The following is a 15,055-nucleotide window of genomic DNA, read 5'->3' as shown; positions in this document are numbered from 1 at the left end:
CCGTTGATAAAAGTGACGCAATATGGATTCTTGCCGAACAGAAACATTGAGACAAATCTGTTGGAGCTGACTACTCATGCACATGTGGCCTTTGAAGCCAATGCTCAGCTGGATTCATTCCATTCCGACGTATCTAAAGCATTTGATCATGTGGATTCCAGCCTGGAAGTGAGAAAACTTGCAAATTTTTCGCTGACAAACGATGTGCTGATGTGGTTCAAGTCTTATTTAACCGGAAGATGCCAGTACGTGAGAGTGGGAAATGCGCTATCAAGAAAAGTGGATGTTACATCAGGTGTCGGTCAGGGATCAGTAAACGGTCCAATACTGTTTCTTGTATTTTTTAATGACTCTGACCCATCCGTTAAGCTTCGCTGATGACAAGAAGATCGCCAAGATTGTAGTTAAAGAGAATGACACGGCCTCTCTGCAAAGTGCAATTGACGAGTTCATGGAATGGTGTCATAAAAACAAACTTCAAATTAATCGGGGAAAGTGCAAAGTTATCACGTTTACCCGTATGAAAAAGCCAATTATTCATGAATACTTTGATGGACCTAGGAGTCATCCTGGATGTTAAGCTGACATTTATACCACACATGGAATACGTGTTGAACAGAGCGGTAGCAATTCTGAAGTTCGTTAAAAGGCAATCGCATTACTTCAGTAATGAAACAATCAGAATTCTATACCAAGCACTCGTTCGATCAATCCTGGAATTTTCTTCGATCATTTGGTCACCATATGTTGCGGTACACAAGAATAGGCTGGAAAGTGTACAAAAACAGCTCGTCTTGTTTATGTTGGGCGACGATAGACGCCATCTGACGGAAGACTACATTTTACCACCATACGCAGACAGATGTGCTCAGTTAAAAATGGTTACTCTGGTTCGACGACGGATCAATGCCACGATCCTCTTTATGCATTCATTAATCGTTGGGAAATTGAAGTCTCCACATTTACGATCGATGGTTACATTAAACAGGACGGAAAGAGCGACTCGGTATGCTGATTTCATTACAATCAGAGTTCACTGTAGACAATATTTGGCAATGTCACCGTTCAATAATTCCTGTTTACTGTTCAACATTGCAGCCAGACACATTGACCCGTCGTTGCCTCGTATTCAATTTCGGACTGCGCTGAAAAATGTTCCTGATCATGTGTTTGGAAATTGGACCACTCTGTTGTTCGTAGGCTGGGGCTTTATATAATGTTCTTGTCGACGGTTTTGCTTTTCTACCTCTCGTTTTCTTTTTATTTGACTAAGTGATCTGTGATATAGACTGCAATTTTGTCTTGTTTTTATTTTATTTTTATTTTTATTTTTTTGTGTTCGTTTTCATTAACTGTAATTGGACTGTTTAGACCCGTACGAAGTACTGGGGTCTTATGGGTTTACGCATACGTTTGTAACACGTCGAATTGGACTCCCTGAGTGAGGGGAAACCTATTGTGGTTGTCTAGAGATGCCAAATCCGCGAAAAAAAAATGTCCGTCTGTCTGTCCGTCTGTCTGTCCGTCTGTCTGTCTGCACGATAACTTGAGTAAAACGCATCCGATTTTGAAAATTCTTTTTTTTCCCGTTTGGTAATGTCAAAAGACAGGCTAAGTTCGAAGATGAGTGATTTTGGATCGACCCCTCCCGAGCTGTGGCCCAATAAGTGCTTTACGGTTTTTCGAAGATATCTCCGGACATTTAATCGTTAAACTTGTAAGTGATACGTCAAATAAAAGGTATTTACAATACCGATCGACAAAAAAAAAGTTTATGGAAATCGGATGACCGACTCGTGAGTTAGACCCCTTGGTGTGGAACAGGCACAGGGCGGCAAGCAGTTTTTGCTTGTAGGTCGGCCACATTTGAACATATTTCGTCTGTTTTAGCTTTATTAGATAGGTATTGACCGTACCAATCAGGGAAAAAAAAGTTTATGAAATTATGTTCTCCGGAGCGTGAGCTAGGTCTCTTGGAGTGAGCTCTTATCTGGCTACTCGGAAGTACAGTGAACGTGGTGTATTTTGACAATATCTCGAGTAAATTTTGACCGAATTTCATGAATTTTTTTTTGTTTGAAAGGTATTAACGAATGTAAAGCGTCGGTACTATTTCCGGTCTCCTAACAAAATGGCTGCCGGCGGCCATATTGGATTTTAGTAAAATAGAAATATCTTGGGAAAAATGATACTTACTTAGAGAGTTTCTGTTAACATGGAAATAATTTGTTATGTGTGTGGAGTTTCAGGGATTCCATATACGGACATCTATATATACCTATATACAGCTATATTGAGCTATATACAGGCATATAGAGCTATATAATAGCATATTCATCTGTGAAATGTTTATTTATAGTGAAATATAGTTAAATATATTCACATTAAAGGCTTTTGATACGAATAGGTGTTTCGTACGGGTCGGCGTTAGCTATGTTTTTTCTTTTCATTTACTTTTTGATAATTTCGTTCAACTATTGCTATTTTGTCTACTTGTTTATATGTACCGTCTGTCTGTATTAGATCGACGTTAAAAGATGCGATAAATAAATAAATAAATAATAATACAAAACCAGGTCGACGATTCTCGTATTTTCGTAACTCCAAATATTGGTAACTTGACAGTTGTGTGTATAAAATCCCATAAGAACTGTCAAGTTACGAATTCTTAAAGTTACGAACGGCATGAGAATCGAGGCCCAGCTGTTGCTACATCGACACACCGAAATTATTTATTACCTGCAAACTAGTGAAAATTTGTTTTTTTGGCAGCTTTGTAAATTTTGAAAAATCTTAAGGCCCGTCATTGGGAAATGACAGGACAGTTTCCCGAAAATGTATGGAAAATTTTATCACAAAAATTCACCGAAATATTTGATTAGGTGTGAGGTGCACATTCTGCGCTGACAAAAAATATTTGAAAATTTAACCTGTCTCCAGGGTGCAGTTTGGAAAATTGTCCTTTACCTTAGATCTCTCCTAGAAAGAGACCACTGGATCGGGTTTTCTCTCTTTTCAAGAACTAACTCTTTCATATTTGGATGCAACGCATTGAGTCGATCACACGAGCAATTTAAAGTACTTTTTAGGATTATCATTCAAAAGTTTCGCATCCCTAAACGTTTCTTAAATCGCTGTATCCTAGGTAAATGTCCGTGTGAATCGAATTTGTAACATACGTAAAACCATGCAAAAACAGCTTTTAATTGTCAAAATTGTTTGTGCGTTTTCGGCCATCTGTCGTGGGACATAACAAGGAAGTTTAAAGAAAGGAAAAACATTTTTTGTTTTAATTTTAATCTAAACTGCAGTTTATTCGTACATTATAATTACAATCTACACGTCTTAGCTATATCGAAATTAATTAACAAAACTTTTTTTTTTGTTTAATCTTTATTTACAATTTGAGCATCAATTCTTATCACATATTTTGAATTTTTACAGCATAAGCATTTGAGCGACATAATTTTTCTCTTTCGATATGTTGATACTTTCGGAACAAAAAATTCGAATTTCCCTCTAGTTTGATAGTTTTCTTAAGTATAGTTTCCACTTAAAAAGAGCACTCCGTTTAGCCTCCGTTTACATGACAGTTGTAAAATAGAACAAAGGAACTGTCACGTAAACGGAGTAAAAAATTGAAATAAATTCAATTTCCACTCCGTTTGCGTGACAGTTCTTTTGTTCTATTTTACAACTGTCATGTAGACGGAGGCTAAACGGAGTGCTATTTTTAAGTGGAAACTATACTTTATGCTTAGTTTCCTCTTCCCAAAAACGTACTCCGTGTGAGAGACAAAATTGAATTTTTTCAATTTTTTCTTTGTTTACTTGACAGTTTGCTCTCTCACGGCTCTCTCACGAAGTGGAGTGTTGAGTAAAGTGGACACTTTAGATGGATGGTCAATTAAGTCAATTAGAACACTGTATTGGTGATCGGGTACAACGTATGTAAATGTATTTCGTATTATGTTAACGAGTACGGTCCGGTTCTATTAGAACTTCAAAGTAGACGACTTCGTTTCAATTGTCGTTTTGATTTTATGTAAAATTGGTTGAAAAACTAACAGCTTAAGAAATACGAAACTTCAGAAAATGTTTCCATTGTCTTTAGCTTACAACGTTTCTGACCAGATTCCAATCCAATGAATTCGTGGATTAAAACCAAATTTTTAGGTCAATTTGTTGAAAGTGATTGCATATAAACGGACAACAATTTAACCTAAAAATTCGTTTATTAGATGCGAAGACAAAAAAAATTGGCCGTTAGAGCAGTGTAAGCATCGACAATTTTAATCTAATTTTCTCTGTTATTGTAGCTACACTAGGACGGCGAAAGAGACCTAATTCAAACTTTTCTTTTGTGGTATATCTTGACATAACAAAAGAAAAAATTGAATTAGGTTCTTTCACTTCGCTGTGTTACATTCCACATGCGTTACCATACGAAAACAACCAAACAATGTAAAAGCAGAATAGTTGTCGGTTTCAAAAATCAAAATTGACAGTGTGCTTCCGTCTTTAAGGGCAGAAAACACACGAGCACTTTTATTTCCGTTGCTAAAACCGACAGATACGCTGCATTTTCTTTTGTATTCCGATTTGTAGCTTACGTTAAACAATTGAAAATGCTGCAGGATTTCCGACGATTTACGATCTCAATAAACGAAAACTGCTCGTAGATATTCGGCCTAAGAATCATTTTCAGCATATCGTTCAACGTAACGCTTTTGTTCAACCTAATCGGTACACTACCCCGTTACAACATTCAAATTTTTTGTTCAAAAATGAATTTCCCCTTTCCCCGGTGTGTAAACGACAATCACATTGTTCCAATACGTTAACACTGTAAAATATTTCGTTTTAATAAAATAGAAACTTGAAAATTTCTTAACTAAAGTATAGTTTGCGCTTTCTAACGTGTTACTCTCCAACGCATTGGATGTATAACTAACATTAGACAATGGCAGCTGAAATAAATTTTTTAAAGAAAAACATCGTTGATCCCATTCCAATATTACGTTTTACTATTTCGCTTGGAAGTCTTAATTAGCGAGTAAGGTACTAGTGCATTTCCAAACTCTCGGCGATAATCTCGTAGACTATATTGTGTTTGCTGTAGAAAAAACAAAGCAAAAACGAGAAACATTACGTTCAGTTCACATACAGTTCATATGTGGATTTTGTGTACACTTACATTTGCCGCATCGTTTAACTCGATTTTCAGGAGTTTCTGTAATCCGCGATAATTTCTGCCCAAAATGTAGCCCAATTCTTTTCTCGATATGCGATAGCGTTCGGTTGTTGTTGAGATGGTTTCATTCGGCTTTAAGGTAGTTTCCTCCACCGAAGGCTGAAATTTTTTTTCGACAATTTTATTTACAGGGAGAACTAGGTGTTGGTCAACCGATGTAGTATGTAGTGGAAAACCAATTTGATCGGAATGATAAGTACATCACTTAAGTTTGGGAATAGGTAGTGGTGTGAGCAGGACCTGATTACATTTTAAATATTTTAGGTTAAGTTTCAGCTAACTGGTCTTACACACGGCAACGGACGTTACGTATCGATTTTCTTTAGTTCTACTTCAAATTATTTAGAACAAAAGAAATTCGATACGTGCGTTGCTGTTATACCTCCTTGCTTCCAGGGCCCGCTAATAATCAATAATATCTTTTCTGAATTTTTTGACCTTCCCTCTATTAAAAGAACGGTTAACCCGTTGAACCGTGAAATGAGACGAGTTATCGAGAAAAAACGAGCCATCAGAACAGGAGCGTTTGCTGCGACTGAGCCCCGTACAAACCCGTATATCTATTGCGTACGTGACCCTATTGCGTCTGTCACCCTACTTTGACCGTAAACCTATTGCGCCGGTTAATGTAGTTAAAGTAAAATTATTATGGAATGTGTACATCTTAGAAATTGCGCATAGCGCAAATACGAAGCCCCGTACGACGTTCCTTTCAAATAAAACAAAAATTTCAAATAGCCCTAAAATTTTAATTTATTGAGTATAAATACACATAGGGCCCTAGTACCGGTCTTAGTCCGAGGACCCAAATTTTTTTTTTTTTTTTTCAAATTTCGATTACATTCCAAATCAAACAAAAATTACGAAAAACGAATGAAATTTACTCGAGTTGTATGTAAAATACACATAGGGCCCTAGTACCAACCTTAGTCCGAGGACCCAAATTTAATTTTTTTTTCAACAACATTCTATTCGGCCTTCGATTACCTTCCAAATCAAACAAAAATTACGAAAAATGAATGAAATTTACTCGAGTTCTATGTAAAATACACATAGGGCCCTAGGAGTGGCCTTAGTCCAAGGACCCAAATTTAATTTTTTTTTTTCAACTACATTCTATTCGGCCTTCGATTAGCTTCTAAATTAAACAAAAATTACGACAAACGGATGAAATTTACTCGAGTTGTATGTAAAATACACATAGGGCCCTAGTACCAACCTTAGTCCGAGGACCCAAATTTAATTTTTTTTTCAACAACATTCTATTCGGCCTTCGATTACCTTCCAAATCAAACAAAAATTACGAAAAACGAATGAAATTTACTCGAGTTCTATGTAAAATACACATAGGGCCCTAGGAGTGGCCTTAGTCCAAGGACCCAAATTTAATTTTTTTTTTCAACTACATTCTATTCGGCCTTCGATTACCTTCCAAATCAAACACAAATTACGAAAAACGGATGAAATTTACTCGAGTTCTATGTAAAATACACATAGGGCCCTAGTAGCATTTCACTTCTAAGGCCCTAACTCACGGTCCACTCACCCGTTTTGTTCCTACATTGGTATTGACAATACCTATCATTTGCCATGTCATTTACATTTCCATCGTTTGTTTTGCCATAAATATCACCAAAAGACCTTAAATCACTTAGGTGGCCCTAACTCACGAAGGGCCGACCCGAATATGCCCATCTTCAAACTTAGCCTCACTATTTCGACTATCTTTCAGGGGAAAAAAAAAATTTGAAATCGGATTTGATTTACTCAAGATATCGACGTGACGGACAGAAGGACAGACGGACAGACAAAATAAGGGAGGTACAAAAAGATTTTTTTTCCATTTTTTTTACATTTTCTTGAAGAATTCGGAAAATAAAAGGACCCGTGTTTTTGTCTTTCTTGATTCGAGCAATAGTACCCTCTATAGGGCACTTTATACTTCCCATGTAAATGACGATTACAACAACAATTTGTATGGCGGGTGTGATCGGGTGTGAAAATTTTTTCAACTTCAACCAGTGATAATTTTTCGAATTTTGATTTTTTCGAGAAAAGAAAAAACACGGGTCTCTTTATTTTCCGAGTTCTTCAAGAAAATCAACTAAAAAGTATATGCGGTACCTCCCTTATTTTTATTGCGGATTCGTCATCTATGAACATAGGCAAACACTTTGCCCTTACCGTCTGCTTCGAATTCCATCAATTACACACGGCATCGTAATCCTATAAGCCCCTTTGTACTTCGTACGGGGCTAAAAAGTTCGAAGAATGGAACCTGAAGTTGTCAAATATCCCAAAAAATTCAAAGAATCTTTAGAAAGTTGGCAAAGTTGTGTGGAAAAAAGTGGTAGCTTGAGTTTTGGTTCGAAAATTTTTAAATCGAACGGGCAATTTTTTCCGACACAAGGGCCTGGACTGTAAGACGAAGTATGAACCAAAAATTTATCAAAATTTTTTTTTTTTTTTGTCATCTTCTAGGTATGGACTTAGGGGAATGACTTATTGTCAAAAAAAAAAAAAATTCTTCTCTTTGTTAGTATGATTATCCTCAGAACTTCGAACGCTTAAATTACCTTTGGCTTCTTGGTGGCTGTATCGCTGAATCCATCTTTAACCAAATCTAAAACACGTTGTAGAGCATGTGTCGTCTCATTGTATTGCTAAAAGAAATCATGTCCAAGACAAGAAGTCAAAGATTGATTAAATTAAACCAATTTCTTCAGTTCGGATAATAGTCGTCAATATAATTGTTCATACATCGTCAAATAACCTTTTAATATTCCCAAGTGTTGTGAAAAATCCAAATATTCCACTTGGCTTGGCAAAACGTGCTTGTCGAACGTAATTCCTTTCAGTTTCTGCACGAATGATTCGTCTTACTTCACTAATTTGTGAGGTCACCAAACCAGCCACAGCCAGTAGACAGCAGCATTTCCACAGCATTATCATTGTGCATTATATCATTTGGTTTTGTTTTGAGGTGTTTTTCGTAATGTTATTTAATATGTGGCTGTAGGTGGTGGTGGTGCAAAAGCTCACTCTATCTGGCCGGCGCTCTGTTATGCAATATACAGCTGTGCGGCTATGGGAAATTTCTGGAAACGAGAAATTTAACTTATTTAGTCTTTTCAATGGCAAAATTCAACTGGAGATTTTAGTAAAATGTCTGTTACATTGTATGGACTCTAGTTAAACATTTATTGTCGCAAACAAATCGAGCTAACTCGGGTACGTGCTATGTACACAGCATGTGGATGGAAATAGAGAGAGATATGGAGGTGAATAGATTCCATAACCGTTGACGTTAAACAAATGTACTCTCTCTCACACAGAATGTATAATGTCTCACTGGTGGACAATTAAATGTGGTACCAAATCAAATCGATTTAGAAAATAGAAGAAAAGGAGAGCGACGAAGGAATGGGAAAACAGTTCCAGGAGGATTTAAGACAGATGAAAAAGTTTACAAGATTTTCTCTTTTAAAACGGTGAAAATCCAACGAAAACACATTGAACATTAATTGAGTTTGAACTTAAATATTCCATCGGTTCGCCGTAAATCTCCATTTTCGCCAAATAATAGCTAAATGCTTTAACGATTCCTGACATAAAGGACGTGTTTGTGTGCTGGATATGCGAATTTTATTTGCCAATTCATTACGTCGATCGATACAATTTAATCGAGAAATTTTTTTTGGTCAAGTCGTAAGTGGTTGTTGATACCTTTACGACCAATTTTTTGCGTTGCTGAGACCGACAATTATGCTGCATTTTCCATAGTTTAAAGTCGACGAAAACACACGAGCAATTTTGCGTTGATGGCACCGACAATTATGTAGCCTCTGGTGAATATCGGATTACAATGGAAAACGCAGCATAATTGTCTCTCACGACTCTCTAATGCTCAAAACAAACGAGGCATTGAAAACGTGTTTTGGTCCTATTTTTCATGACGAAATTTTCGAAACTGTCAAATGAATTTAGAACTTTTTCTATTCAAAATCGCGACTGCTGCATCTGTCAATGAAAACTAGGACCAAAACACGTTTTCAATGCCTCGTTTGTTTTGAGCATAAGGGAGTACTTTTTGTTGAGCGGAATAGACACTTAAGCTGTCAGCGGACTAACGTCGTTTAGCACTTTGTTCACGAGTGAACAATTGAAGCTCCTCTCACTTACCATTGTTAGAACGTAAACGGAGAGCGAAACGGTGTAAGTCCGCTGGCAGCGTAAAAGGCTTAATTTCCTCTTACTCCGTTTACGCTCCGTTTAGCTAAACCACGCCTCTTTTTTTATTGTTAAAAACGTAAACGGAGCGTAAACGGCGTAAAAGGAAATCAAGCATTAACGTGAAACTTAATTGACGTAGGTGTGCGGAGGTCTCTAGCGTACAAAGAGAGATTCTTTTGAAAAACAGCCGATTGAAATCGGACGCATTTCTTAGTCGACCCTAGAAGCCAAAACCACTTTCAAAAAAATTCTTCGAAGCTTGTTTGGCTAGTGGAAGGTGATCATAAATCGAAACCATACAATTTTCTTACAGAAATTTCTCGAAACATGATCGTGTGGGGTGTTATTAGAAAGGTAATTTTATGTTGTGTCAGGGCAAATAGGGTTTGAAAGCATATGCTATGAAATATGAGAAGTTGAAATGTATAAGTGCTCATATTTCATCCAATGCTACTAAATCCCCATAAGACCCTATTTGCCCTGAAACAACATAAAATTACCTTTCTAATGACACCCCACACGACCAAGTACGTTAATGAAGCGATTTCTCTCAGGGAGTGGCAAATTTAACTGTGTATCCTTTAATATCAATATTTTAGGAAGTCAGCTAAAAGTAAAGCCAGCACTCGTATATCGAAATACCGATACTGATATCACATCTACTTACGTTATAAAGTAATCCATGACCTGTCTCGTGGTTAATGAAACTACAAACCAAAATTTCTCAGACTTTCCGTAGATTGGAATCCTTTGAATTGGGTCAACTAGTCTCTAAGAAAAGTCTTACAGATTTCAAAAGTCATCTCAAAACGAAACTTCGAAACTTAGTAAGGAATTTAATGAATTTGTAGTTATGGAAAGCGGTGGACGATCTCCCCAAATTTTACAGTCTAGAACCGAATTAAAAATTTGAGACCCTAATCCGAGAAAAGCGTTTCGGAGTCCCGTTAACAAAATGTAAAATTGAAAAATCATTTTTTAGAGTCTGATCGAAAAGCTTTTTCACGTTTTCGGATGGCTCTCGTTCCTAGGATTAGAAAATTTCTTTTTTGCTCTCTGAAATTGTCAATTTAAAGTCGAATTATGGCCATCAAAAAATGTGTGCACTCCATGCGACAGTTGAAATGTTGCCAAAGTGCTCTGTCACATTACCGCAGTATTATAAAATGTGTACGAAATACTGGTGGGCACATGTGAGGCTTCGTCATTACGGCTAAACTCATTAATGGTCCACGTCATATACATTAAAATACAAATTTGTGTAGTTTACACACTTTCTGCAGGTTACTTCATTTCACTAATAACAAAATAAATTTGAAACGAAACGAATAGCAACTACCGATGACAAATTAATTAAATGCACCAAAATAATGGACGGTTTTATCGGAAAATTTATGTAATTTATTTTTGCTATTTTGTGTAGAGATGCCTGTTATTTCCACTGTGTTTATTGTAATTTTCGTTTTTGTTTAATTATCCCAAAGTTTTCGTATATGTGCACAGTATGTGTGTATGTATACGGATCCCATAATTATATTACAGAACGACGACATATACAATTAATGTTGTTTGAGCCAAACCAACCAAAATTATTTGTTATGCTGGCGATTTAATGGTATACTGTTTGAATCATCGTGATTAAATTAAAATAATTGAATTTTTATATATCAAAAATGTGTAATTTTACTGAATTATGAGGGATGAGCAATTAATAACGGCATTGTTTGATACATTCAGAATCATTAAAATAAATAAATTGTATGGTCTCGCCAGCCAGAGAGAATATAATGGATCCATTCCATGATAGGGGACCAACCACAAAGCACGGCCACTCGACAGGGTAAAGGGATGTGTGTGAAAATTTTCAGACACGGGAATTGTGGTGATGTACCAAATGTAAAAAAAAATGTTTGAAACATCAGGCTTCCTTTCTCACAATTTCTATTTTTTCCAATTTTTTTTATCTTGCCGACGTCCTTTAAGTGACCCAACATTTCAATTTTCATATGATCATCACCACCACAATCACCATTAATAATGATTCATCATCTGCTCCCTACTTGAAATGATTTACTTCAGTTCAATGTGGTGCAGGGGCGCCGACTTCTAAGGACAAGCGAGGCTCGGGCACCACTACTCGAATGATGAGCACCACTACATCTTTCCAGTTTTACTTGAAAGAGCACCACTACTCCCAGATTCGCTTGTTGTATGAGCACCACTACTCCCAAACACAAGTTGGCATCCCTGATGTGGTGTCTCGTTTCATCGATTCAAACGCAGTTTCTTTCTCTCTTTTCGATTTCCTGAAGGTTACAGTTACAGTCTTAGCCAAGGACTCTTTTTCGGAAGAAAATTGTCCAATTGGAGTAGGGTAATTTGACACACCATACAATTTGAGGTGTGTCACTTTCACTTCTAAGGTGAATTTGGTATACAGTGGCAAATTCACCTTTCCAAGGAGAAATTGGCACGCTGTAGTACAAGTACAAAATTAGTAGGAAAGGGAATAGTGCGGCAACTATTTCGCATTGTGACCAACAGTAATCAACGGATATGCGAGAATTTGTTCTGAGATTTCACCGTATTTCGATCGAGATGCGGATTGATACCAACCCAGCAATCGCTACGTTTTGGAACAATTCGTAGAAGGGCAAATTTCCTAGTCTCTCAACCAGAGATATTTTTTGCGATAATATGTAAAAGAACGAATTTACTAACTGCCACACGTAGTCTCTTTTTTGGCACAAGATAGATCAGTTCGTACAGAAACTGGCACACAAATTCCACAAATTCACCTCTATAATGTGAATCAATTTGGCATCCACCACACACCACGCGTGTGCATATATTTTCTCCGAATTTTTTACATTTTCTCAGATTTCCCTTAATTTTCCAAACCAAAAATTTTTGGGAAAATTTGAAAGAATTTAGGAAAATTTTTGAGAATTCAGGGGAAAATGTGTCCGTATTGAAAATTTTACTGGAGAAAATTTTCTTTTTATTTCCATTATCGATTGCGTGTTTAAGTTTGTTTCAAACGAAGGATCTCGAACTTCTTTCTGCTTTCCAAAAACGTTCCTAAAACAGCACGAATGTTTTCTTAATCTGTCCTGATTATTCGACGACATGAGTATCGACGACTTTTTGAATAAACAGCGAGTTATCGAAGAAACGATGAGCAGTCGCGGTTTCTTCAGAAACTCAGCGCTTTTTTATAAAGTCGTCATTTCTGTTCGTCGTAGGTATCTTTACTTTTTTAACATTACGTAAAATTGTACAAAATGTTAAGAAACAACGACTTTTTGAAGAAGCGGTGACTACCTGAAAAACAGGGGACTACTCATCGTTTCTCCAGCAGCTCATGTCGTCGAATAATCAGGACAATAAAAAAAACCAAGGCCTTCTACAGTCTAACTCACAGCTATTTGCAATATAAGTTCACGTACCCATGGTGACTAATCATTTGTTTTGTTTCACTACATTTTGAAAAGAATCTCTCAAGATGTTTGAAATGACGCCCAATTTTTTTTCTTTGTAGAAGTGAACAGGTTAACCTATTTTTCATTTTTCTCATGCGTTAGCAAATGCAAGCATTATCCGACCCGACAAAAATGGAAGATCCTAGATCCAGTAACACAGAAATTACTGACAAATTTCATGGCCTGAAAAATGCGTTTAATGGCGCGACACATTAAAGAAAATAGAAATAAAAACAAAACAATTCTGCATCCATTCATCCTATGCACTTAAAATATAAAGTGCTCGTTTTAACAAACATTTCAGCTTTCATTGTGGACATTTTTTTTTTTGTTTAAATTCTTTATCCGTAAAATATAAATGCGAAGCGACATTTATGTTGTCCTGTAATAAATGGAAAGAATTAAGCTTCACCGGTAACTATACTTGGGGAAACAAAAAATAGAGCGTCAGTGGATTAGTCTAAGGTTATGAAAATGTAATCTGGATTTAAAAGTATATTTAGGGACAACAGAAATTGGGGAGCAAAAGGCTAGTTGTTGCACACCATTTTTTTTTTCGTCAAGTTTTTTAACAAATTACTTTTTTATCCAGAATTCAATACACCAGCTGAGAGATGCGAATTAGCATTGGCGGCAGTGTAATGAAACTTGGTTGGCTGATTTTATATTAAAAGCTCGAAGCGGATTTGGAAACAAAACAAAATTATTTCTTGTTTTTCCTGGATTTGCAACAGAACCTGTAATAGTGAAAGTGTTTTCGCAAATTTTCGTAAATTATCGTGATTTTCACGATTTTGAGTTTCATAAAAACCGTGAAAATTCGCAAAAACGTTTTCACGACTATAGGCTCCGTTCTGAAAACATCACTTTTTACCTGGACAACAGCGCAGATGAATCAAAAAATCTTACCAAAATCGGTACAGAGTTAATTCCCTTGACAGTAAGTCGTGGGTCTTACAACAGAAAAACGTAAAACGATCACGATCATGTTTAGAAATGTATGGAAATGTGATCAAAAACGTTAAATGTAGCAGTTTTCTGCTCATTGTTGACACGATGCTTGAGCAAATCTCAACCGATTTTCAAAAACTTTTTTTTATTTGATGAAGTATTGAGATCCTCAGGTAAATTTCGAAAATGCGTGGTATTGGTTCAACCATATGGGAGTAGTTCTAAAAAAACGTTTTCTGCTCTTTGGTAACACTGGAGTAAAGTATAGTTTCCACTCCGTTTAGCCTCCGTCTACATGATAGTTGTAAAATAGAACAAAAGAACTGTTACGCAAACGGAGTGGAAATTGAATTTATTTCAATTTTTACTCCGTTTACGTGACAGTTCCTTTGTTCCATTTTACAACTGTCATGTAAACGGAGGCTAAACGGAGTGCTCTTTTTAAGTGGAAACTATACTTAATTGTCAACCCATTTAGCTGCTAAATGATTTTTTTTTATCTATTGGAAATTATCCATGGAAATTAAATTTGATTGAATCCAATCAATCAGTCATTATCAATACAAAAACTATTCAGAAGAAGTTCAGATCAAGTTGTCACATTCGATAATAAATCAAATGAAAATTTTAACATTGTCAATGCCAAGTTTGACCAGTTGACATCAGCATGTCACCCTATTTTGGGACTAGAAAAAATCCCATTAATAGTTTCTGCTAGGAGTATACGAGATTCCCCCGCAGGCTAATGTCAGTGTATCACTTATAGAAACTCTGTGTAGCGAGATTGGCAAGGAAAAGCGTCAACTATTACGAATCATTTTCACAAAGAGGTGAACATCACACACACACACACACACACACAACTTTACTGATATTATATCTGCTAAAAACATTAAAACTTTGTCTTTTGGATGGATATTTTTGCCCAATGAACAAAAAAAAAGGACAATGATGCAGTTAACTTTGACGATATAACTTCTCTGCTCTGGATATTATAATTCTAATGACGATATTATAGTGAACGACAATGTATTTAATGAATAGCACTTCGTCTAATGGATTGCCTCAATAATTTTCTGTTTTTATGCAATTAATCATAAAGCAATTTGATGTGAATGAGAAATTTGCTTTTAAA

General features: G+C 36.2%; 1 protein-coding gene across 1 annotated transcript in view; it reads right to left on the bottom strand.

Moving 5' to 3' along the window:
* Positions 1 to 3,788: 3,788 nt before the first annotated feature.
* The window catches only part of LOC119069572, a 38,909-nt gene continuing 27,642 nt past the window's right edge, over positions 3,789 to 15,055 (bottom strand). Inside the window, exons 2-5 of the mRNA XM_037173655.1 lie at positions 8,015 to 8,352; positions 7,831 to 7,917; positions 5,198 to 5,353; positions 3,789 to 5,116 (exon numbers count right to left, since the gene is read on the bottom strand). Coding sequence (XP_037029550.1) covers positions 5,018 to 5,116; positions 5,198 to 5,353; positions 7,831 to 7,917; positions 8,015 to 8,206 — 534 coding nt within the window. The 5' untranslated portion in view covers positions 8,207 to 8,352 and the 3' untranslated portion in view covers positions 3,789 to 5,017. The remainder of the gene's footprint in view (positions 5,117 to 5,197; positions 5,354 to 7,830; positions 7,918 to 8,014; positions 8,353 to 15,055) is intronic.

The sequence above is a fragment of the Bradysia coprophila genome (genome assembly GCF_014529535.1).
Source record: "Bradysia coprophila strain Holo2 chromosome X unlocalized genomic scaffold, BU_Bcop_v1 contig_38, whole genome shotgun sequence".
Taxonomy (NCBI): Eukaryota; Metazoa; Arthropoda; class Insecta; order Diptera; family Sciaridae; genus Bradysia; species Bradysia coprophila.
The sequence above is the reverse complement of the archived record's forward strand: the minus strand, read 5'-3'. Positions and strand labels throughout refer to the sequence as shown.